The 27,170-nt window shown below is 36.8% G+C and overlaps 1 protein-coding gene across 1 annotated transcript in view; it reads left to right on the top strand.

Annotated features, from left to right (window-relative positions):
• Positions 1-242: 242 nt before the first annotated feature.
• LOC105841784 (uncharacterized) overlaps positions 243-27,170 on the top strand; it is a 30,546-nt gene continuing 3,618 nt past the window's right edge. The window contains exons 1-6 of the mRNA XM_062676329.1: positions 243-367; positions 21,118-21,179; positions 22,596-22,824; positions 24,760-24,974; positions 26,387-26,620; positions 27,046-27,138. Coding sequence (XP_062532313.1) covers positions 21,177-21,179; positions 22,596-22,824; positions 24,760-24,974; positions 26,387-26,620; positions 27,046-27,138 — 774 coding nt within the window. The 5' untranslated portion in view covers positions 243-367; positions 21,118-21,176. The remainder of the gene's footprint in view (positions 368-21,117; positions 21,180-22,595; positions 22,825-24,759; positions 24,975-26,386; positions 26,621-27,045; positions 27,139-27,170) is intronic.

Below are 27,170 nucleotides of genomic sequence, written 5' to 3'. Positions count from 1 at the left end.
TGTAGGGCGGGGCAGCGGTTACTGTAAAAGCTGAGGATGTGGATGGCGGCATTTAGGTTGTAGATGTCTATGGGCTCCGGTAACCACTTAACACCAAGACCGTGAGCTCATCCACACATCAAAGCAATAAATATATTAAAAAAAAACAACAAATCTAATAAAAATCGTGGTAAGAAATTGTTAAATAATAGTGTTTATAATTCAAATTGGTTGAGTCACATAACTACTGTCAGATATGCTCCGGGCGTCTGAGACGAGTCCGGTCTATTATGCGAGCTCGAACCAGCATCGATAATGCTCTATTGTTAGACAGAAGTACTATGGCTTGTGCATTTACCAACATGCAGATTGTCCTCAGAGATTCAGAGTAAGTGATTTCAACTATTGTGTTGGTCCTAAAGGCTTATTTATCTGAATATAACAATATTTTATTTTGTGCTAGCATATTATAATATGTACGTTAAAAATATCATCTGTTTCAGCAACGTTTTGAACACCTGTTGTCACAATTTTCGTATGCAACAGGTATTTTATGTAATTCTACAATTTTAGTAATAATAACAGTGATGAATCATTAGGTTTTGCAGCCATATTTAGCTAAAAGTTTGGAAAAATCGCCTCGTGATTTCTCCAGAAAGAAAACCGTGAAATTCAATTTAACTAGTGGTCCCCTGGTAGTCGAAATTTGACTATAACTAATGGAAATTATAAGTTTGTACACTATTATGATTCTGATTGTCAAAGACAATTAAATACTTCTTTAATCACAGATTTCGTCAAAACCACACTTTAGACAAATATTAGTAAAGAGAAAACAATACTTAATCTATTCTCAATTTGACAGACCATAACTGACAGACTGCAAAGAAAAGTTTGACAATAAACAAATAATATGCATGCGTGAGTGTGTCAAATACATGGTAGTGTGTGTAATGTTTTCTTTATGCATTATTTAAAAAAAATATTAGTATTGTGCACTTCTTCTCTATATTCTCTATAAGTGTGGAAAATTTCATACTCCTCCGTCCGCACAATTTTCGTAAAAATGGATACAAATTTTTTGCTTCACGTATTAATATCAATCTAATAATTTCGTCTTAAAGGCTAACACGGTAATTCTATTGATACAACAATTGATATTTTCAATGCTTTAAATATCGTCTTACTTTTGTGTACTAATTATTAACTAACTATTACTAATTAACCGGTACCATTTATTAAGTTGCGGTGCTCGAGAATAAGTCGTATGTCTATTCAATGTGAAATGTAGGTCACGTGCGAAATTAAACATTCTACGTGCTATTAAAGGAAGGTATAATTAAAATTTTCACTATGAAATTACAAAGGTTTGCGTGTAACACGGCTAGTATATAATTTACACTAATATATAAATCTGTATTACTGGTGGTAGGACCTCTTGTGAGTCCGCGCGGGTAGGTACCACCGCCCTGCCTATTTCTGCCATGAAGCAGTAATGCGTTTCGGTTTCAAGGGTGGGGCAGCCGTTGTAACTATACTGAGATCTTAGAACTTATTTCTCAAGGTGGGTGGCGCATTTAGGTTGTCCATGGGCTCCAGAAACCACTTAACACCAGGTGGGCTGTGAGCTCGTTCACCCATCTAAGCAATAAAAAAAAATATACAGTGATTTTTGCGGATGTTCCGTTATAACTACTGAACCATGCATCCGATTGACTTGAAATTTGGTATCCATGTAGAAAATACAAGTATGAAATAATGGATAGGCTAATATTTATATGACTGTTGGACTCCCTAATAATAATGACAATAAATAATAATGTTAATTTTAAATGCCCAGCGAAGCGGACGAGTACGGCTAGTATTATAATAAATAACGATATAATACTATAGTATTCGGAACGTTGGAAATAATATAAACGACAATACATAATGTGAGATTAAACTATAGAACTAAGTAGCTTTAATCCTTTCGGACTATTCATTGTGAATACGAAACATCGACCCCGAGGTCCGTACCTGTTAATAGAAGCAGGGCTTAAACTCAGCATCATCAGCAACATCTTTTCTTCAAAAATCCCAGATATACAATTATTTAATTAAAAAAATATATTTTAACGCGAAAATCACTTCATACACAGTACGAAAGAGTGAAATGACAATTTGATTATTAAATTCAAATTTTCTTCGACATCTTTAAAGGTGGTTTAAGTCACTGTCAACTCCCTCCGTTCCAAAGGCTAAGTCGAAGATGAAGTAAGTTTTCAGCACTCGTATCTACAATTCACAGCGTCAGCTGTTGGACTTTTATTGGCTTTCTATGTCAGAGCTTGGATCTCGCAACGTTCGGGCTCTAGAAAATACGGGAGCACGCGAACAATTTTAAAATGGGACGTTATTTAATGTTTTCTAGATCAAGAGTATCGAAATTTTGAGTATAATCGCTGATACCTTCAAATCTGGATTCGTTTTGTGTATTATATGACCACTTTTGTATTGTTACGGTGTAAAAAAAAACCTTTGTCAAATTTTTACTAATATCAACTCACTAATGGCTAATAATAAAATGTGTTAAACTTTTTATAAAATAGTAATTAATCAGCGTATGTCCGTTTCCGTAACCCGGTCACATTCCAACAAAGCACTTGGATGATGTACGATGAAATACTGACGCACTATGTAAAAGTATTTCCTTGAGTGCTATCAAGAATTATAATATAGTATGTCCATTACAATCGGATACTTATAATAGGTTCGAAATTAAGACTAGTTGGCTAAAAGATGAAGAGACACAGATATTGTCTTTTTTTATAGATTACTAGCGACCCGCCCTCGCTACGCTTCGGAAACTGTAATTTATTGTTGATTTGTCCACTATTTAATAGATGTTATTATATATAAGCCTTCCTCTTCAATCACTCTATCTATTAAAAAAACCGCATCAAAATCCGTTGCGTAGTTTTTAAGATTTAAGCATACATAGGGATATAGGGACAGAGAAAGTGACTTTGTTTTATACTATGTAGTGATTACTAAATGCCCGTATTGTTTAAGTTAACCGGTTGGCGGTGTTTCACGTACGAAGCCAGCATGCGAAAACAAAAAAAAATCAGCACACATAACACTCAAACCCACTCGATCATTTAGAGCTAGCAGTAAACATTTATTCACAAAAAGAACGAAATGTTACACGAAAATTTCAGGAACGCAAGCCGATACCGGGCTTTTATTTCTTTCGTATAACAAAATGTATGTAAATTCCGACATGCCGTTCCTTTGTAAACAAGATCGTAACAATAATACGGTTGAGTATCGATTAGGCTGTCGAAAGAGATCGGTAGGGAACCAGTCACAGGCGGATTTGTATGATTCTGTTTTCTTTAAGAACGTACAGGAGGTATTTTGGGGAGCGATTGTCTTTTGTTGTTTTCAATTAGTGCGTCATCGTTCTATATCTTCACTAGAGGTCCCGCAGTAGTCGAAATTCGACTATAATTAATTGGAGTTGTAAGTTTGTACACTATTATGATTGTATTTTATACTTCTACAATCACAAATTTCGCCAAGACTACACTATAAAAAATATTAACAAAGACAAACAATATTTAATCTATTCTCAATTTGACAACAGAGGTCAAGAACAAAAGTTTGACAATAAATAATATGCATGCGTGTGTGCGTCAAATACATGGTATGTAGTGTGTGTAATGTTTTCTTTATTGATTTAATGTATCTTTTATGCATTATTTAAAAAAAATATTAGCATTGTGCACTTCTTCTCTATATTCTCTATAAGTGTGGAAAATTTCATACTCCTCCGTCCGCGCAGTTTTCGTAAAAAGGGATACAAAGTTTTTGCTTCACGTATTAATATATAGATGATGAAACTCAAAAACGTGATTATAAAATTTATTCTTATTTGTCTGCTCATGGGAAAAGTGGAGGAGCTTAAGTAGGAATGTGGACGCTGATCCTAGACCGGAAAAACGCTAGGTAAAAGAAAAAGAATAATTCTCTTCGTCCGAATAATCAGGAGGAATGTGAATCGGTGGTTGACCTACTCATTGCAAACGTTAGGAAGGTGTATTGTAAGTCCTTACGCAAAGATGGCGAGTCACTGACCGCCCAATACTAATGCAACGAAGAAGCGCGCTAAGTTTGAACGATAGGATGGCCGTTAATATCATAAGATCGGAATTTCAACTTGGCTTCACAAGTTGGACATTGGACAATGGATATTGAACATTGGACAATGGATATTAGACATTGGACATTGGATATTGGACATTGGATATTGGACATTGGACATTGGACATTGAGCATTGGACATTGGACATTGGACATTGGACATTGGATATTGGACATTGGACATTGGATATTGGACATTGGAAATTGGACATTGGCATAGACTTAAGTTGGTAAGCTAACTGCTTTAATAAATGAGAACATAAACGCGTTTGTACATATATAATATTAAAAACTGATAATCGTAAAATACTATTTCCATTACCCAATATCTATGTAAATAGCGTTTATTTCAATAAATCGTAAGGCAATTGATTGGTACACGGTCCTAAATCGAAACATTCTCGTATGTTTTACGAGGGAACAACATTTGCCGAATGCGGCTAACTGAATTTTGATTTATATAACCAATAACGTGGGGTCAGAAAATTCAGAAAACGAATTTAGGGGTAGTCGTTTTATTGTATGTCGAAATCTTTGAAGAATTCCCTTTTTGTGTAAAAATGAAATTTTTGCCAGTAAAAACGATCCTATTTTCTTTTAGAGTCGCCCTAGTATATTGAGAAATAAAACATTCAAATATAAAAACGTGAATCCATCTGTATTCGATATGAAATACCAGACTAGTGAAGCACGTATCAACTTTTCAAAATATAAATTGCGTAAAGCTCTCATCGGCCGGTTCTAGATGTATTATATCTTCATAGATGTATATATATCTTCACGTTTGTCGCTACCTTAAAAGAAGGATATATCAATGGATATAAAATATTTTACTAATTTTCGACTCAACAGATCAAGGGTCGAAGTGCCCTTCAATTGTTTGTCGAGTGCCGAAAATCCAAAATATAATTACCTAATATATTTTTGTTCAGTGCTCAGTAGCGCAGACCTGTTTCTTGTTGATTCATTTTATGTACTGATTGGATAATAATAGCTTATAATGTATCTTGATAATAATGTCTTGTAACTATACTTGAGACCTTAGGACTTATATCTCAAGGTGGGTGGCGCATTTACGTTGTAGATGTCTATGGACTCAAGTAACCAACCACTTCGTCCACCCACCTAAGCAACAAAAAAAAAATAAAAAGAAATAGTATTGTACATATGCATATACATATTACATACTACGCAGAATCTAAGCTGCTGGCTGCAATATTGAAATGTTGACATTTGATACATTTCATTTTGCAGACATCCACTATGCAAAGGTTTTATGATTTTTTCCCCCTTTACGGCTGAAGACGCCATAGGAAATCCGTCATTTCCAATATTCGAATCACGAATTGGCACAGCAAAGATACAATAAAATTGTCACTTTGTGAGAACTAGTGGTCCCGCAGTATTCGAAATTCTACTATAATTAATTGAAATTATAAGTTTGAACATTATTATGGTTCTATTTTATCTATATCTATCTATCTATATCTATAATCTATATTATTAAATACTATTTATTATACTTCTAATCACAAAAGTCTACACTATAGACAAAAAATATTAATTTATTCTCAATTTGACCAGACTTTATACAATAACAAAATATTGACAATAAACAAAAGAGTATGCGTGTGTGCATCAAATATGTGGTAGTATGTGTAATGGATTTTATGTTTAATACATAATAAAAAAAAAAAAAAATACATTATGCACTCTTTCTCTATATTCTCTATAAGTGTGGAAAATTTCATACTCCTCCGTCCGCGCAATTTTCGTAAAAAGGGATACAATGTTTTTGCTTCACGTATTAATATATATGTAGATAGATAAGTGGTCGTTTTAATTTTGTCGTCTATTGCCAAATTGTAACTTTACATGTAACAGAAAATAATGATACCTCGTTTGAAATTCAGTCGAATCGTTTTATTGTGGTTTTAAATTATGTGTAGATTATTGTTATTTGGCATATGTCGCAAAGCAAGAAGATGGGAGGATGAACTGAAAATCACCTCTGAACCTCTTTAGATATGAGCAGCAGCAGACAAAGAGCAGTGCAAAGAGTTGAAGGAGGGCTTTCGTGGAAGGAGGGCTTGTAGTCTAAGTGTAGATTTTACTTTTATTTTTATAGTTTTATAGTGCTTTCTAGTCTTTAAATTGTCAGTCAAAAATGTAAAATGTTTGGGAAATAATGGCATTATTATTTTTAGTATTACATATTATCTAGCACGCGTACATTATCTAATCTTCGTTTTTTGTTATTTAAGAGACAAAACAAGTGACACACAAATGAAAATTAAACATTTATATGGGATAAATACCCAACAAGGTTATTTCACTACCTTTTCACAGATATTTCGACAATACTAATTTCATAATATCAAGCCATTCATTTATCCTCTTCATTTCTTAGTAGCAAAAAATATCTGAAAATTTATTTTGGCTTTCAATGAAAATACGGAGCGCATTATTCGCGGCGTATTCAAAACTGAAGTGAAACCCGATCATACTCCAGTGCGATCGTCACTAATTAAATGACAATGTTCTTGATTATTCAAACATACAATTGATTGTTACACAAAGTTTTTGAAAAAACACACAATCATTATGAAGATTGAGGGATATGAATTGGCGAAAATACAATAATAATTGTTTGTTACACAAATTTTGTGAAAAAACACATAAACATTGCGAACATTGAGGAATGTAATTTGACGAAATCCGGTCGAATCCTTCTCTAGAGGTGTTCCTTTTCACAAGTCGGAATTGATATACATAGACATATTTATCTTTTTATCGTAAATCTTTAATGATTTTAGAGGAGAAACAAAACCAATATCCTGGATAGTGATGTCAAACCGCAAAATAGCTTTGATAAACTTTATTATTTTTATATAATAATAATGGCAGATACATCTACGTCTGCTACATATTATTTTGTGTCTAAAATAACAAATCCATAAAATCGTTGAGAGTAAAATCTAAATTCAGGCCTTCCTTCGACGATTCTAACATTTTTCTTCTAATAGTAAATCGAGACTATACTCAGTTCGCTCGATCAATCACGATTTGCTTAGTTAAACGTAGAACCTCAGAAATACTATATTTCACATTCAACGACCATTTTAAGTCGACCTCGTTCTTGGGAAGCTATTTGAAAATCATTTCGTATTATTTGTAGGGCTGTAGCCCTTGTAATAATAGTTTCTTTTGCATCACACTCATATACTTTCCATGTGCATGTGCATGTACATGTGCTTTTAGGCATTCCGAGTACAGGTCACCGGTTCTCTTTCTCTCTCTCTGGTTCTCTCTCGATTTTCTCCGAGGATCGCGATTTCTTTTTATTGCCCTTGTAGGCAGACGAGCATATGGCCCACCTGATGGGAAATGGTTACCGTCGCCCATGCACTTCAGCAATGCCAGGTGCAGAGCCAAGCCGCTGCCTACCGTTAAGTACTCTCCACAAGCCTCGTTTGAAGAAGGGTATGTCATAGCGCTCGGGAAACACAAAGTAGGACAACAAGTAGACAAAAAAATGACAATCCTTAAAATTTACGAAATATGATACTAAACGGATTTGTGAGATATACTGGCTTACCATACTGGCTTAGGACTCACTGGTGCTCGACGGTTATCGGGGCCTATTGACACCGGATAATAATTTGAGAAAAAAACAAGTAAAATTAGTATTTAAACAGGACAACGTCTGTCCGGTCCGCTATTATTATATACCTAATAGACAATAAATAGGCTACTGAATTTGAACTAACACAGTACAGATTAAATTGAAGTCTTAATTATATAAAAAAATATTACCAAACAAAATTAACACGTTGAATTTCAACTAAGTTTATTCAGAAAATCTCGTTAATACTAGAGCTCAATCATATTTGGACAACCTATAAAGTATGTAAGTATGAAATTTCAAACGTCCCTCCGCCTATTTAACTCATGAATATTCTTATGGGGCTTATCAAAAGCCTGCTTTATGGTAATTAGGTGCTAAACGCAGCTGACGTATGTAAAAACATGGAATTATAAACTTCTGGTATGGAAAATTCAAATTAATATTTCGCTTGCAAAAAACGAGTGATATAGCTTCTTAATGTCAAAGAAGTAGAGTTGATTTTTGTGCGGTTGGAATCATAAAGCCTCAAAGCTTATTTCTGAGTTTGTTCAGTGTGTATTTAAAATGAAAAAAACCTAAGAAATTATGAAGGTTTTTAAGCCACATCAACATAGTAAAGTATTTTTCCTAATTAGTATAGAAACGGACTGTAAATTTTTAAAGTTAATATAGTTTTACAACACGCTATAATACATAGAAAGTGGAATTAAGAGTTAAAAATTAAATGTTTGTTCTCCATATTGCTTTTTTTTTTTTTGGTCAGGAGGAAATCGTCGGACTTCCGCCCTCCACTGGGGATGGAGGGCGGGGCATGTCGAACTAACTAAAACCTCCTGTCGCTCAACAACCCACGTCCAAACCTCGCAAGAGACAGAACTCATAAAAAGGCAAAGGGGTGAAAGTGAAGCGTTTAGTGCCTAGCATATCTCTACCATCACTATTCCCCTCGGAACGCCGGACCGGAGGTCGTCAGCGCCACCACCACCAGCCCTCTCGGTCGGCAGGCTATCTGAAGCCCGCCTAGATGGCGCCGGTTACAATGGCCTATCCTACGGAATACCCCGCTAGGTCAGTACCAGCGTGGGTTGAGGATAGCCGGCCTTCCATCACCCGAATGCTCATGCATAAAACGCGTGCAGAGCAGCTTGCGCATCGTCTTTTTAGGCCCCCCTCGCCGGTCCCCAGACCGACCTGTGAGGGGGACCCGAAACACTTAGAGGACCAGGGCTTGGGCGAGAACCGCCTCCCTGGCCCCTCTCCATATTGGTGAACAAATATTTTAACTCTGGCTTAGTCTAGAATCCTAGTGAACATATTAGGGCAAACTTACAAAATTATTATGTTGTGATCGATTCTTGATTCGTATGCAAATTTTGAACTTAATCGGACATCTTGAAGCTGAAGAAAATTTGTTCAAATACTCCTTCACAAAGAAGTGAAAAAGTGAAAAGTTGCGTGTACGATGATATATGTAAGAGGGGAGTGAGTGAATAAATGATATACCCCTCTGGGTATGGAAGGAGAAAACATGTTGCGCCGACCCCAGGTGACTGGGAAAAGGGCAGGAGAATGACGACTCCTTCACAAAAAATATGTAGATAGTAAGCGCTTATTCTAAAAATACTAATTTCAAAATATCGAGTATCTTACTTGATGCGTACTAATATGCGCTACACCTTTTGTCGACGTGGTTTCAATTTCTCAGAGGCATCGGGTAAGTTTTAAATTTAATTTCATTATGTTTATTTGACATATCCACATTAAGGTATATGAAGATCGTTTTAAATCTTCCTAATCGTCTGTCTGTATCAGCTAATATACAAAAGCGTAAATAGGTGTAATGATTTAATGGCCGAAACGTAATTCTCAAAAAAAACAAAACTTGTAATCTTACGCCGCCATTCTCAAGGCTTAAACATTCAATTGCAGTGAAACAACAAATGCATTTATAAGCCACCAATACGTATTATCGAAATTAGGCGGACGAATAGATGGAGATAAATCGAATAAGGTATTAAAGGTACAAAAAGGATATTAATGATTCATACCGATGACAAGAGAGTCAAGCCGAGTAGCTAGATAATGCCGAAATCTCATATGCGTCTGACAAGTCGGACAAACTTTTATCATGTAACCGGCTATGGAATGAGCTCCCCTCCACGGTGTTTCCCGAGCGCTATGACATGTTCTTCTTCAAACGAGGCTTGTGGAGAGTATTAAGCGGTAGGCAGTGGCTTGGCTCTGCCCCTGGCATTGCTGAAGTCCATGGGCGACGGTAACCACTCACAGGTGGGCCGTATGCTCGTCTGCCTACAAGGGCAATAAAAAAAAAATATATATATATTGTTAATTATACGTTTGAACACTATTAAGGGTCGATTGTCAAAGACTATATTAACAAATTTCGCCAAGGCTAGACTATAGATAAATAATATTGTAGACCAACAATATCAATCTATTCTGAATTTGACCTGACCTGACTTTAACTATAAACAAAAGGGTGTATATGCGTGTTTGTGTGTGTCAAAAGCGTGTGTAATGTTTTTTTTATTGATTTAATGTAATGTATATTTATGTATATCATAATTTAAAAAAAAATTTGCATTCTGCAATCCTTCGCTATATTCTCTATAAGTGTGGGACATTTTATACTCCGCACACTTTTCGTAAAAAGGGGTACAAAATATTTGCTCCACGTATTATATATATAGGTAGATAAACAAACCGGTTGATAAGTATATAACAATAAATCTTAAGCGAAATCTAAACATTGTTTGATAAAAAAAACATCAGTAAATTTTTGTTCTATGAAACTCGATTAACATTTGCAAAATGGCCATTGAAAAATATTTGAATCTAATCCAAAGGTAATAAATAAGTCTTCGATGTTTCAAAACTTATAACATAACTAAAACGTGACTAGACTTTTTAACAAGCACTCTTTATTACTTGTCTTTTTACTCTATAATTCACAAAGAGAAAAGTTTTCAAACAATTTTCGCCCTTTCCAATGGGAAATGAAAAAATAATATAAATTACTCAGTAGCAACTCCCGATAGATTCAAAGAGCGACGTTCGTAATTTCCTAAGAGATTAATTAATGGATCGAGATAAGATTTTTTTTTTAAATCCATAGAACAACTTCGATACTGCGGCTTCAAAGAGTAATTCTTTAAAATGATTAATAGTATTTTGAAATGAAGAATGTACTCAAGGATCTTTACTGATTTATTATAGACTTTTACTGGTGGTAAGACATCTTGTCAGTCCGCGCGGGTAGGTACCACCACCCCGCCTATTTCTGCCGTGAAGCAGTAATGCGTTTCGGTTTGAAGGGTGGGGCAGCTGTTGTAACTATACTGAGACCTTAGAACTTATATCTCAAGGTGGGCGGCGCATTTACGTTGTAGATGTCCATCGGCTCCGGTAACCACTTAACACCACCGTCCATCGTCCACCCATTTAAGCAATAAAAAAAAATTATCGTGTCGCAGGAATTAAAAAAAAAAAATTCTAATGGGATCTATTTTTAAATGTCTATCTACATATGAATACAATCATAAAGATACATTGTGTTTGCTTATTTCTGATTGTAAGTATATAGACACCAATCTCTAGAACGATTTTACCAATTAAATAAATCGTGAACATGCCCGTTGTTGTTTAAATTAAAAATTTCCCCTCAATAAACAAACTTCAAAAGAATCCTTCATATTGACATGGAATTAGCTAAAATATTAATTATAATTACGATAGATGTTTAATTGGGAACTATCTTGTTTTATTGCATCTATCGTTTTAACACTTCCTGCTCGAGTAAATAGCAAACAGCAGGATAGTGGATAAATCGAATCTGATTCCTCAAACTTTCCGATTTTGTCGCATTTTCGATTGTCAATAGTTTGAGATTCATTAAAATTCATTCATTCATCTAAAATTGGTCATTGTTTGATATCGGGTAGTTTCGTAACACCAATGAGGGATTATTGAATTTTATCATGTTTTATGTAGTTTTATCGCGATAGATACGCTTATTACGGTGCGAGATTTTATCTAAATTTCATGCAGTACGTTAGCAAAACTTGTATAGTTTCACCGGCGCATTTAAAATAGAAAAGGAAAATGATCTCCTATCATTACTATTACTATTATTTACGTTATTTATCGTAAATTAAAATATTAAGTAGATTGCTGATGTCCATAAGCGACGATGAGCCAACATCAAGATCCCAGGCTCGCCTACAAAGGCATTAAAAAAACAAACGTGTGGCACTCGGATACTGCCGCGGTAAAGCTATTGCATAGCATTTTTTATCAACTTATGCAATTATAATTAGACAATGATAATTTAATATTAAAACAATAATAAAACATGACCACGCTATATTAAACATTAATAAAAGCAAAACCTTAATTGTCCCCTTCACACTCTAAAAGCTAGACCGCGCGAGAGATAGAGATGGGCAGACTTTTCATGATGCGCATGCAGTGTGACATGACGCCACGCGCTTATTCACAAACACTACACAAGCGCAACGTGTGAATGTGTTGAACGCGAGCTACATGGTAGGCGGTGTAAGGTTTTTTTCGTTACGGAATTTCATGATTACAGTAAGCCGCGCTCAAGGCCCGCGATAAAAACTATGCAATAGCTTAAAATTCTGGAAGAAAACTTATTCGATTTTCATCGTAAATTGTAGAACCACTAAAACACGTTTGTTTTATTGTTAAAATAATACTGTTGCGTGTATAGTTTCTTTTAACTGTGGCATTAAGTAAACAGACCGCTGATTCTATTCGTGCCAAGTGTCAAATCAAACTCGAGAATGTTTATCTTTCGTTGCCAGGAGTGGGAAAGGGTGTTTTATTCTTCTAGTCATGTACGGAAATTATTTTGTTCATTGCTATATTTTCTTTTACCGTTCATTACCTCATTTAGTTTATCAGTTTATTGTTAAATAGTCATTTTTGGTTTCGATTTCTGTGGGGTCGATCAACCTGATTTGTTTGGATGCCATATCGACTTATCACTATACCGAATATTACCCCGTAAGCAAAATCAAGATATGTCGCCAATCTAGACATAGCAATATTTTACCAATGCTGACATCTCGAACAAAGTAGCTGGAGGTGCAAGTGGCGTAATGAACGAGGTTTCATTAATTCTCGTGGAGAAGAAGAGAAGAAGGGTCGTCGTACCCCCTTTCGGGGGCACGGAACGGGCCTCGGGACAAACCCCACTACCCGGGCTGAAACTCCCTTCCACATAGGGCAGGGGTGAAGTAGATGCGGGGAGGACTTTGGGGAAGGTACGCTGTTCGCAGCGTGCACGGCTGCAATTTACATCTATATATACTTATATATAATACGATGGGCAGTCTGGTGACGGCTCGATGCCCGCGGCGGTGACACCCCGGCGCCGGCTGCTGTCCTCTGCTTCCTTACAGCTATATATATATATTTCCCTTACTCACTAACTACACGCTAACTAAAACTAAACTACACTACTATTTACAAAAGCCAGGACAACAGTCAGCACCGTGGGGCCCGCCACCGGCCCCATGCCGCGGCCCCACCTTTACAAACCAGAGGAGGGGTCGCGGCACTAGTTTAGCGCTCACCCGTTCTGGGCTCCCCAAAAGGGGAAGACCATCGCGGGGAGGGACCGATTTAAACACTCCCCAGACGGGGGAGTGGTCCACCCAACGGGGGTGGGAAATGGGTCCCCATAAGGGGGCACCCCAACGATGTGGGGGGAAATGAAGAGTGTGGACAGCTCAGTCCCATGGGGGCACTCATTATGAGCACTCCCATATCACTCCGGTTAAGCCGACTATCTTACCATAGCCGGGGGTTCCAGTAGCTCCCTTGGTAGCGCCAAACCATCGGGTGGTCTAGCGTGCAAGGGAGCTAAATTGTGGAGATGCTCGTGGGGTCCACCGTCAGCCCGCTCGTAAAGATTACGAGCTAGCCTCCGGATGAACTCCTAATTCTCGTGGACAAAAAGCGTTTTGTGAGTTGTTTTGTGACCCACACTGACACCGATCAACTGAGTCCTTGCTACGATAGATGAACATTTCAATAGCAAAGCTTCAAATAGTAAAACTATTTTGCAGACAGAAATTTTTATAAAAGTACAGTGATAGTGAGAATTCTATTTCTTTAATTTAACATTATCATTATCAATGGGAACTGTCTCATTCCCTCTTAATTTTAACTCTAGTCGAACATAGTATGAGCTGGCTCTGAGCATGGTTCTGCTAGTTCTAAATAGTTACAAGAGACCATCGACATCACAACGCCAATACCGTCACCCACCTTCAGACTTGGTTTTGAATTCTTGCTCTTCCTATTAACCTAAGGGGCTATTCCAGCTACGTCCGGACGGGTGATTTTGAAATCTCAATTATATTGTAAATATATTATTATTATAATGAATGTACCAACTATTAAATTATAGACTGCTTTCCAGTAGAAATACGCGAGGTGACAGTACCTACCTGTGCCCTAACTCCTGTAAAGCACAATTTTTAATTGATAATTAATATCCACGTCACCTTGAATTCCTCTGCAACTCGTTTATAGGCCCAAATGGTGTCAAACAAACAAACAAACCAACTTTTTTCCTTTATTAATAATATTGTGGTTGCTAGATGGATAGAGGGACGAGTAAATTCCTCTAAATGCGTACATGGTGCCTTACTCCATGGAGACGAGATACCTTGACCAGCACTTCTGTAACATTATCTATCATATACTTCACGCTGCATAATGCAAATTATCGCAATATTGACATCGTTTAGAAGTAGAACTAAAATCCCTCCTCTCTTTGTGCGAAATGTTGTCATGATTGGATATTTCACACTTGGTTCGAACGAGCTGCCTTCATTGGTTTCTGTTCGTGGCGATTTTGACCACCAAACTTTTTGCTTCTTCTTTTTTTTCTCCATCTTATCACACTAAGTGGGGTCGGCACAGCCTATTTTTCTCTTCCATTCTCTTCAATCAGCCCTCATCTCAACACTCTCTCCTCTCCCTATCTCATATCGTCATTCACACACTCCATCGATGTCTTCTTCAGTCGAACTCTTCCCCCCCCCTCTACCTTGAACTACCATTATCCATACACCTGGAAATGGTTCATCATCACTATATCTTGTTGGGGACGATCTTCGACCTCTTGTGTTCTCTATGTCCACCTACGACCAGCTTTTCCAGATTCACATCTCATCAACGCAGTAGTTGTCCGAACTATGTCAAAATGCCCTGACGACAAATCTATTGGATATAGATATATATTATGAACTAAAATAATTCAAATCAAATTACAGTTAAAAAAGGACGGAAAGTCCCTTTGCATGTTAACTTTTCAAATTTGTCACCTCATTATGAAGTGATGATAAAGTTTTTATTGAATAAGATTCTTCAAAACGAATTTGTGTTAAGGTCTCGACCGGGTCTCATGGGATGACAAAATAACGAAAAGGACAGCTTTTGTAATCAATCTTAATAATAAAATATATTCTACATTTGATAAAATTTGAAATTTTCATATTCTGATCTGTTTCCATAATCTCTCACAGTTTTGTTCAATAAATTCCATCACACGAGTTACCCACAGACACAGCCCAATGAGTTTCTCGCTGGATCTTCTCAGTGGGTCGCGTTTCCGGTCCGGTGGTAGATTCTGCGAAGCACTGCTCTTGCTAGGGCCAGTGTTAGCAACACTCCGGTTTGAGCCCCGTGAAATCACCTACACGTTAGGGTGAAGCTGAAATAGCCTCTCAAGGCTATCAGCATAGGTAGGAAAAAAAGAAAAAAAATCACATGAGGACTTTGCGCATTCCTTTATGAACTAATTCTAATATTAAGAATAATACAAACTACTATGAAGATAGTGAACTGTCATAAATAAAATTGTATCTTAAGAATACTATTGCATACGAATTGCTATAAATGAAGACTAGACTTTGAAACAGCGATTTAGTTTAGTAAATATAATTAAAGCAATTGAATTGTTCAGTTACAGTCAAGTAATTAGTTTAGTGAGGGTAATTTCATATTTTGTAATGTATTAAAGATTGACTTCTTGGCGGGAACGCGAGGAGTGATGTTGTGTGATTTGTTTTATTTTGTCTATTTCGTGTTTCTTCAGGCTTAAATGTGTAATAACGGTGGTTTATTAACTGTTTAATATCTGTGAAAGTGCACAAATGTGGGAAAATGAAACAAAGCCGCTGGACGTAACTTCTCGGGATCCTCCAAAAAGTCCACTGAAAAAATCTTAGTAAATGACCACCATTTCGCTGAGATTAATTTCATCCAATTTCATTTCATTTCACTCCATAATATCATTTTTCATAAAAATAAGAATATAAATTAAAATAAGACATGACTTAAAGGTCTCAGTTACCAGGTCATAAAATCCATTAAAAAATAGTATTAAAGATTAGATTCCAAATAATTTGTTTTTAAAAGTACCTACAGAGTTTCATACTAACATAATGAATTAGCTACAACCTAAAAATGCATCGCTATTATAGTAACCGGCAAACATCTTGAGCAAATGACCTTGACTGCGCAGAACCGAATTTTAGATCACTTTGGTGGTGAGGGTGAGGCGCGACGGCAGGGGAAAACGTATCGAGCGCGTTATTGGTAGATCAGTCGAACCTTGCGCCCCGCACCGCGCCCTCGTTCCGCTTGCTTGCAAAAGTACGCTTGCGTACAGTGAAAAGTCTATCGTTATTAATCGTTAAGTTATTTGTTATAATTGCTTGTTGACTTTGTTGCCATTGCTATTTGTTGTGTTTGTTGATTTTTTATAAAAAATACAATATGCCGCGACAAACTGGTGTAGTATTCAAAAGAAAGGGTAGAAAAATTGTGTACGACGTATATTGCTTCATTATAAAACAGGGGAAGAATGATATGGAAAAAGTAAAACATACTTCGGAAGCAACAAAAACATCAGTGAGTACATCAGGTGCATTATTAACGAAGCTAAAGGTTCTGGCTTGCTCGCCGTGTTTGGGACTCCGGGTAAGAAAAGATCAGGGAAGAAGAAAGTTACCGGAATGGATAGTTTCGTTCAATCTGTAATAAAAAGATGTAATCATAATAACTACATAAAATTTTTGGAAACACACAAATAAATTAAAGAATAGGCCGACAATACCTGTGAGCGTCGGTGGCGTGAGTGAACCAGAACAAATTGCCAACATGTTCAAGGAACGCTTCTTTGTAAAATCTACTTTAGGACTCGCTGGGTCGGTGCTTAATATTGAGCACGGCAGGGAAATTGGAGTGGCATTTACGTCTAAGGATGTTAAAAAGACAATTAGGTCAATGTCACGTGTTAAGTCTCCGGGACATGACGGGCTCAGCATTGAGCACCTGCGTTATGCGGGCGTGCACATCTCTAGGGTTCTCTCAATGCTGTATAACATTTGTGTGGGTCATAGTTATTTGCCAAGGGAAATGATACGAACAGTAGTTGTACCAATAGCTAAAAATAAGACTGGAGACCTTGCAGATAGCAGTAACTATAGGCCTATCTCACTAGCTACTATTATATCCAAAGTGTTGGACAGCATGCTTAACTTTAAACTAAATAAATATGTAAATCTTCATGATAACCAATTCGGATTCCGTTCAGGTTTGTCGACAGAGAGTGCAATCTTAAGTCTTAAGCATGCTGTTAAATACTACACGCGGCGAGGAACATCTGTTTATGCCTGCTTTCTTGATCTGTCCAAGGCGTTTGATTTGGTTTCCTATGATCTCTTGTGGAAAAAGTTGGAAAATATTAAACTACCCACGGAAATAAATAACATTCTAAAGTTTTGGTATGGGAACCAGATCAACAATGTGCGATGGGCTGGGGCTTTGTCTCTTCCGTATAGGTTGGAGTGCGGGGTGAGACAAGGCGGGTTGAGTTCGCCTACGCTCTTCAACCTGTATATGAACGAGCTGATCGGCGAGCTCAGTAGGACCAGGATTGGTTGTTTCATAGACGGGGTGTGCGTAAACAACATCAGCTACGCAGACGATATGGTGCTGCTGAGCGCGTCTATCTGTGGCCTAAGGCAACTTGTTTCTTTGTGTGAGGGATACGCCAAATCACACGGTTTGGTGTACAACTGTAAAAAGTCGGAGATCATGGTCTTTGAGACCAGGGGTGGGACGCATGATAAAATACCTCCCGTAGTACTCAACGGAACGCCATTGACAAGAGTTTATAAATTTAAATATCTCGGCCATGTGTTGACCCCTGATCTCAAAGATGATGAAGATATTGAACGAGAGTGGAGAGCATTGTCGGTTAGAGCAAACATGATAGCTCGCAGGTTTGCACGGTGTTCACTTAAAGTCAAGGTCACCCTCTTTAGGGCCTACTGTACTAACTTTTACACGTGCAGCTTGTGGGCTGGATATACTCAAAGATCGTACAATGCTCTCCGTGTTCAATACAATAACGCGTTTAGGGTGCTGGTGGTGCTGCCCCGCTTTTGTAGCGCATCAGGGATGTTTGCAGACGCGCACATAGATTGTTTTTACGCTACCATGCGTAAGAGGTGTGCATCTCTGGTAAACAGAGTGAGGGCCAGCTCCAACAGTATCCTGAGCATGATCGCAAGCAGGCTGGACTGTATATACATGGGTCGCTGTGGTGCCATCTCCCATGGGATGTTACCACAGTAATTCATTGTGATGTAAATATAACTACTAACATAGGTCTAAGTCTTAGTAACAATTTATATGAGTCATGGATACTTGAAATAAAAACATTATTATTATTATTATAGCAAGCAGCGAAACTCCGTACCGTAGAAAGGCTTCGAAAAATTTAAAGAAGATATAAATTTTAATGGCTCGGAATGAATTTTAAGCCGAATTATGAAAGAGCTAGGCTTCAGATGGAAAAAAAACAGAAAATAATCGGAAGCTGGTAATTGAAAAAAGTAATATTCGATTACTACGAATCGAATATCTTCAAAAAATAATTAGTTATAGACAAAAAAGAAGATCGAACCGACCGAGTTGTAAACTACACCGATGAGCCCTATGTCGACTCATCACGATGATGGCGACTCGGGTGATGAAAACAGTGATGATGATGATGGTCAAGATTATGATAACGAAAAAAAAATACAAATACCAGCTTCGCTTCAACTGAACCAAGACCTGGCAACAGCTCTAGTTTTGACTTAATAGAAGGAATATCTATTTTACCCCAAGATTAAATGATTACAATTATTAACCTATATTTTTTGTGGATGTTCTAATAAATATATAAATATGTTGATTTTAATAATTTAATTGCATTATGACGCAGAGTAAATAATGTTTTTGCACGTGAGTGTACCATGCGCAAACTTACCCCCACTACGTCAACAAATGCTCAAGAAGTTTGCCGGCTATTATACGTATATATATTTCAATGACTTACATTACCAAGAAGACATGATTGTAATGCAGCATTTTTATGCTGCTGAAGCCTGAAAAGGAAACGTAATTTTACTATTATCTTAATATTTTGACTTAATTCTAGTAATCTAAATTCGAAATTCGATACACAATACGATTTTCGTGTCAGATATAGAAGTCGGTTCCAGCGGGGAAAATTTCCGTGTAATGTTTCAATTCCTATCGTATTTTCCTCGTGACTGTACATCAGGTACGAGGATAATCTGAGCATCTACTTTGCATATTTGACGCTGATCCTTTTTACGCATGACCTGCCACTATAAATTCTATCAAAGAAATCAATTTATACGAAGGGATCTTACTTCAATTTATTTTACAACTGGCTTTCTTTGACACGGCGATTTTTTATGGTCCTTAGAGCTAATGTCGGTAATAGAAGCGCAGTTAACAATGTAATTGATTACTTTTTTACTCGCGTTTATGGGAAAATGGCTCATGGTCTGCTTGGTTTTATATGACTAACGGAGCTCATAAAGATAATGAAGTGAATACCATCGCCTAACGTGGGACGCCAGATCAACGTCCTAATTGTAAGTTGATGGAAACCCCACGGTTAGGTTGGAGTCATTTTTTTTGGAATCGGTGGTAAACACTCCAAAGTTCCATGTTTGAAAAACGGCCATAGCCCAAGTAATCTAAGTGGGTATTCGTGTACATGAGTAATGCCATTATTGTAGGAATTATCGAGTTCCGGGTTCGGGAAAATCGAGTTCAGTGGCGAGCTATGGGGGAGGGCTATGTCCATCAATGGACTGTCGCAGGCTGATGATGATAATGATGATATTGAAGTTCCTGTTTATCGTAAATAGCTCTTAATCCTCGATCGATATTTCCTCGCCCGTCCTGGTCAAACTGGAAAAGCCACCAGGTCGGAGACCAGCAATGCTTTCATTCCAAAAAATATTACTATCGAATTATTCATAAAATGTTCGATTTCGTGTTTAAAAATAGACTGCGTCTTAAATATTATCAAATTACGTTCACATTTAAGATGCATTCAAATTCAAACGACCATCAAAAAACTTTAGTGTAGGTAGTATCGTGTATTTTCCGAAATTTCATTCAGTATTCTATATGCAGGTATACGTAGAATGTTCGTGTAAGTAATTTCACGGTACGACATCACTTTTTGATTGCAAAACTAATCATTGAACTACGTTCCATTGTAATACAATGTTGCGAAATTTAGTAATATTTTTCGTAATTTTTTACGTACAGAGTAAGTACTGTATCTATCGTTAGTCAACCCAATTAATTGCATAGATTCTGACAAGTAGTATTAAATAATAGAATAAACAGACAGATGGCGTGATTTTTTATATCGTTACTAGCTGACCCGGTAGACTTCGTAGTGCCTCAATCGATAAATAAAAGACCTAAACTTTTTTATAAAATAAACATAAAACAAACAAAGTGAATCTGTCCGACAGGGGACACATCAAAGGGAAAACAAAATTGTTATTTTTATTTAATTCCGAGCATTTTCATATTTATCTACCTTTTAAACCTTCTCTAGACTTTCACGAATAATTCAAGACCAAAATTAGCCAAATCGGTCCAGCCGTTTTCGAGTTTAGCGAGACTAACGAACAGCAATTCATTTTTACATAGATAGATTGTATTTTCCGTTGTGTTTATCAATAAAAGTGAGATATTTTTAATTAAGCAGCAAAAATTTTACCAATAAAATTGTATTTTAAAAAAAATTAAGTTTACCAGTTTACACGAAAAAAAAAAAAACAGGTACGCAGAAATAGATCGCGAATCGTTTGTGTATTTATTTCAGCAAATATATTATTTTATACAACAACAATTTTTGTTTTTATTTCCAGGAACAGCGTGTCAGCGAAAAATTTTAAATGGCCTTAGAGTTGATGTTGATGTCAGATATATGGTGAGAAAGAATTTTTTTTTTATTGCTTAGGTGGGTGGACGATCTCACAGCCCACCTGGTGTTAAGTGGAGCCCATAGACATCCGCAACGCAAATGTGCCACCCACCTTGAGATATAAGTTCTAAGGTCTCAAGTATAGTTACGACGACTGCCCCGCCCTTCAAACCGAAACGCATTACTGCTTCACGGCAGAAATAGACGAGGTGGTGGTACCCACCCGCGCGGTCTCACAAGAGGTCCTACCACCAATAATAATATCATTAGATATCGATGTTTCCGAATGTCATGCCATGTGCTAATGTGCTAATTCAAACGAGATCATAGCAACCTTTTTTTTTTTTTTCTATACAGTAAGCTATCTTAAGACAAGACTAAGATTCAATCGCAGTTTTGAGAAAAACAATTTCTTAGGCGGTGCATACACAATGTCCATTGACATGTTCCTATCAATTAATCTACAGTAGATCTAGTAGATCTTGAGGCACTCTTCTTATGCGTTTACTGAGTCAGCTGCTAGTTGTTTTTTTTTTCCATTGTAGGCAGACGAGCATACGGCCCACCTGATGGTAAATGGTCACCGTCGCTCATGGACGTCAGCAATGCCAGGGGCAGAGCCAAGCCGCTGCCTACCGTTAAGTTTTTTTTTTTTGAGCATACGACCCACCTGCTGGTATACTTATATATGGTTACCGTTGCTTATAGACCTCAGCAATGCCAAATAATTGAGATTAATGGGTAGCGGAATCCATAGAAATCGCAATGTGAATGTTGCCATCTACCTTAAAATATGGGGTGAATGTCCCGGTTAATTATTAGGTATATTATATTCGTTTTTTTTCCTACCTATTCTAGTAAGTTCGAGGGGTTATTCTAGATTCGCCGAGCTAGTAGGTGAGCTCGCGGGGCTCAAACCTGACGACGTTGCTAACACGAACCCTAGCAAGAGCAGTGCTTCGCAGAATCTACCACCGGATCGGATACGCTACCCACTGAGAAGATCCGGCGAGAAACTCAGTGAGCTGTATCTATGGGTTAATTCGCTCGTCGGCGACGGGTTTGACGTGGATGGTGACCGGTTATATTCGTAGTCTACAATCCAAAACACATTACTGTTTCACGGCGTAAATATGCAGGATAGTCGTATATTTGCGTGCGGGCTTAAACGCGGTACACCCAAACGTATACTTACAAATTGAATTTAAATAATTATGGCCACTTATTTTTTTTATTATGGTACGTATTTTGCACAAAGAATCAGCATTGCTATCCAGCGTGGAAATGCTGCCAGCCTTCTGGGAACGCTGCCAACTGGCGGTGAGCTAACGCAGATTTTCTATTTATAAGTAGCTTTACCTAAATAATTATTATTTATTAATAATTTTCTGTTCAATTGATAATTCAACAAATTCTTTTCAGGTATATCTCGTGAAAGCTGAGAAATCAATAATGAACTACACGGCGTGGTTGTGTGGAGGATGCATAGTCCATCCGAAGTTCATACTGACGGCGGCGTCGTGCCTCACAGACGTAAGCTATGTATACGCCATAGCCGGATACAGGAAATACGTAAAAACCGAAGATCTCGATAACGATGAATGCACTAAGCGATTTAGGAAAAGGGTTTTATCTTACTGCATTCAAAAAGGTGATTATCGTTTTGTACCATTAATTTCCCCTCCGTCGGGATTTAAATATATTATGTACTTATTTATTTATAGAACACGAAACTGCACACGTAGAAAAGATTTTTATTAATTTATTTAAATATTTGTAGTAATATCAAACTATAAATACATAAATATATGATGCATGGATATTATTAATAAAAAAAATATGAGAATATTTCAGATTAGAGGATTTCTTCTAAACTAGCTGCTATTGTATTTATCTCAATATATTATGTTTTATTAGGTACATTAAAATAGTCATTATTTATACATAATATTTACTCTTAAGAGTCGTACACTTATGATATATGGAGGTTGTAATCAAATTTACTCTCTCGGTGAAAAACAAGTCATGATTGAATTACACATATCAAACTCACATTTAAGTTTAGTCTTTCTTTGCATACAACAAAGAGTAAAAGTATTTATGCCCCAGTTATAATGGAATATACACTAATTTTAATAATGTGGTCATAGAGTTAATATATACTTGCCGAACACAATGAATATGAATAAAGGGATTTACAACTATAAGGTGTCGTACTGGTTTCAAAATATAATAGGACATCTAATTTAACAGTCAATAATTTATTATCTCCAAATTATTTTTTATGCGTACTGCAATAATTTTGAGGTCGTCGTGGCCTAAAGGCTAAGTCGTCCGGTGCATTCGTCTCTAGCGATGCACCGGTGTTCGAATCTCGCTGGCGGGTAGGTACCAATTTTTCTAATGAAATACTTACTTCATAAATGTTCAGGATTGACTTCCGCGGTAAAGGAATAACATCGTGTAATAAAAATCAAACCCGCAAAATTATAATTTGCGTAATTACTGGTAGTAGAACCTCTTGTGAGTCCGCACGGGTACGTACCACCGCCCTGCCTATTTCTGCCGTGAAGCAGTAATGCGTTTCGGTTTGAAGGGTGGGGCAGCCGCTGTAACTATACTCAAATGAAATCAAAAAAATTTTTTTTTATTCAACATAAAAGGCTAAAACTGGCATTTATTACAAATTGTCGGAAACGGAAATGTTTCGCATGTGACATCAGATTGTAAAAAAAGAGCTCGAACGAATCCGATCACAAATAGATAGATCGCAGGGTACTGATGAGATCGGTGATTTCATGAAATTCCCAGTGACTTGCCGGAATCAGGGATAATGTGGATAAGACGGGCGTCTTCCGATCCCGATAAAGTCTTTAGAAAATGAAGTGTAATATCACTTTACGAATCAGATTTGAATATTTTAAAACGATTATTTTAATTACACCAAGCAGGGGAACAAATTCATATGGCCTGCCTAATTATAAAAGTTCTACAATGATAATTTAAACTAATTTTACGGGTGAATCACGGGTTTGTAGTATTGTTGCATTATATCCAACGTGGCTCAAACGCGCGCTTTTATCGTACTTGAATTATATTTGCAATATGTCGAATGCTTAGTAGTTTTCATGATTATACGGGCGACTAATATTATAAAAATAGATAATACAGTACAGACAAATTAAAATAGACAATACAGTACTCGTAACTTCGGAAATTTAAACCTAAAAGTTGTTTGATTGCACACCAAGTGAAAACCGAAGAAATTATCAGGTTACCAAAACTCATAGATATATGTGAGTGCCTCTTTGAGACATGAGTCATCCTTGAGTCAAACTCAGTTACACTGTATAACAGCTGCCCCGCCCTTCAAACTGAAACGCATAGGGCTTCCCAGCAAATATATTATGTTTCTGTCATCTTATTATGACAATACCCGTCCGTGCTAGCTCACAATATGTCCATCCAGTTTTCATATCAGTAGATATTCCGTTTAAGTTCACTCATTAAGACAATTAAACCAAGTAAGCGCCTTAGATAAATTAGTAAGATAAAAAAAAAAAATTAACATGCCCTCAATTTCCAGATTATATGATAAAAATGCCTGAATTGCATTGGTGGAATTGGAAAGACTTAGCTCTAGCGAGAGTCGAGACTCCCTATAACTTCCACGATGACTCGTATCTCAAGTACTGCTCGTATAAGCCAAACTTGATAAAGATTAATTATAATCCAGAATTCTTGACGCCGGGAACTGATGTTGTGGCTCTGGGTTGGGGTACCACTAAATATTATAGACCGGTAAATATTTATAGCTAATTTATAGCGATTAATTGCTAACTCTTAAAAATAAAACAAGATTGGAATCGGTGATAACACTTTGTGCTTGGTTCAAATTCCATAGACACAGCCCACTGAGTTTCTCGCCAGATCTTCTCAGTGAGATTCCGACCCAATGGTAAATTCTCTGAGGCCTTTCATGCTAGGGTCAGTGTCAGGAAATCATCTCAAGTTGAGCACGTGAATACGGAATAGCCTTTTAGGCTACCAGTTAATGAGTAGGGAATTCAATAAATTGATTCAAAGTCACTGACTTAGGAAATCCTAGGTATGTCCTTAATCAATTTAATTAAGCTAAGTTCAGAGTTGATTCGGTTGTAATGACGACTCTTTGGAATCTAATGAATATTGCAGAAAGGCGCAGGAAATTTAAAAATGGATCTCCACAAAGCATAATTTTTAGAGTCCGAACTAAACCTAGTTCTTGACCTTTTGCTAGTTTGGTCGTCAATATCTTTTATTTCTATTTATTTCACTACTAAGAATTCAGAATCCACTTGCCGCTTGAACACGCCATCCAAGAATCCTACCACTGGAGAGGAATTTTCAATGGATTACGATTTTGTATTTTCTAGTACAAACTGTGTTTTCTTGCTTTATCATAACTATCTACGGCAGTAATAGTTGTTTTGTGATATAAGGATGATTTTCCAAAAGCACACATCGTCTGGTTTTTTAAGTGCCATTAACTCAATGGTTTCATTAAAGACCAATTCGTTCTCTAAATCTGGGATAATAATAACGACACAGTATCCCAAAATTCAAATTACAAATTTAATCTAGTTACATAACTTTACTGTCATTAAATCAGATAGGATAACTTCAGCCTATTGCAATGGAAATTGGGTTGAAATATTCAGAAGTCCTATTTCCTCTATTAATTTCTTGTCAAATTTCTATTAACCTTCCAATTACTTTTCCCTGTTTGAATACAATCGTAAAGAACTTAAGCTGGATAATGATATAACTAACGTTATAAAGTAAAAGAGATTTAAATAAGAAGTAGTATTTACTGGAGGTGTGGTAAGTGTGGAATAAAAGGGAAGGTGGTGGAATAAATTGCACGTGCTAGCGCTCTTACACGCCATTGTCCACCACAAACACTGATTGGGCAGGAAATTGTATACTTGGTCATAAAAGTGGCGGTGTAACCGCTTACTGGCTTCAACTTCCTTCCACAGACTAACAACTAGGTGACTCAAAGTTTGAGCATAAAAATTCTGAGAATCACATTAGTATCATATCTGTATTTGTTATACAAAATCATAACGGTTGGATTCAGAATTAACAAAATTAAAAAAATTTGAGAATACTTCGTCAAGGTCCAAATATCTTTTGGCCTGAAGAAAATATTGTTTTTATTGCTTATGTAGGAAGGCGATTATACCGATTACAATGAAGAATACCTGAGGTACACATCTACTGTTCTCATTGATGCTAGCATTTGTCGTGTCAATTATGAAGATCTGCCATACAGAATGGCGGATTATACAAGAACCATGTGGCTGTGCACGGAGAAAGCGGGTAACCTAGACGTCGAAGGAAAAATCATTAGAGCTTCGACGCCCGTAGAGAGCTGTAGAAGAACTTATGGAAATAATAGAGCGGTATTTGTACATTATTTAATTAAAAAATCCGACAGTTTAACATTCGGACTGTGATATGTTTAGAACTAAGCAGTAATGCGTTTCGGTTTGAAATGCGAGACAATAGTGGTTTTATATCATTGCGATTTACGTCTCATGTCTCATAAGATATTGATGTTTATGGGCTCCAATCCCTACCTAACACTTCAGGGTCTGACAAATTCTAAGTCTGCGTGAGAAGCCATATTATGGGCCTCCTCAAACACAGTTCTGCTTATTTTTCCCGTGAAGCAATCATGCGACCTTGTTTAAAATGTAAAGGATTCCAACTTATTTTTTAAAATAGATACGGCCACTACGAGTCTTAGTGAACCCTTCAATAGGTAAGCGTTAAGGACATTTATTTAACTATTTAGCAATCATTTATCTTGGATTTTTCATTTTAGTGCGATCATATAGAAAAAAGTGGGTTACGACGTTCGTTTCATATCGGAAACAAAACCTATTACGAGTTCACGAGAAGAAACGGCATATGTCAGGTAAATTTATAGCACGTTTTTTTAAACATATC

Source organism: Bombyx mori, chromosome 26 (genome assembly GCF_030269925.1).
Source record: "Bombyx mori chromosome 26, ASM3026992v2".
NCBI classification, from domain to species: Eukaryota; Metazoa; Arthropoda; class Insecta; order Lepidoptera; family Bombycidae; genus Bombyx; species Bombyx mori.
Note: the sequence above shows the minus strand (reverse complement) of the source record. Positions and strands in the feature narration are given on the sequence as shown.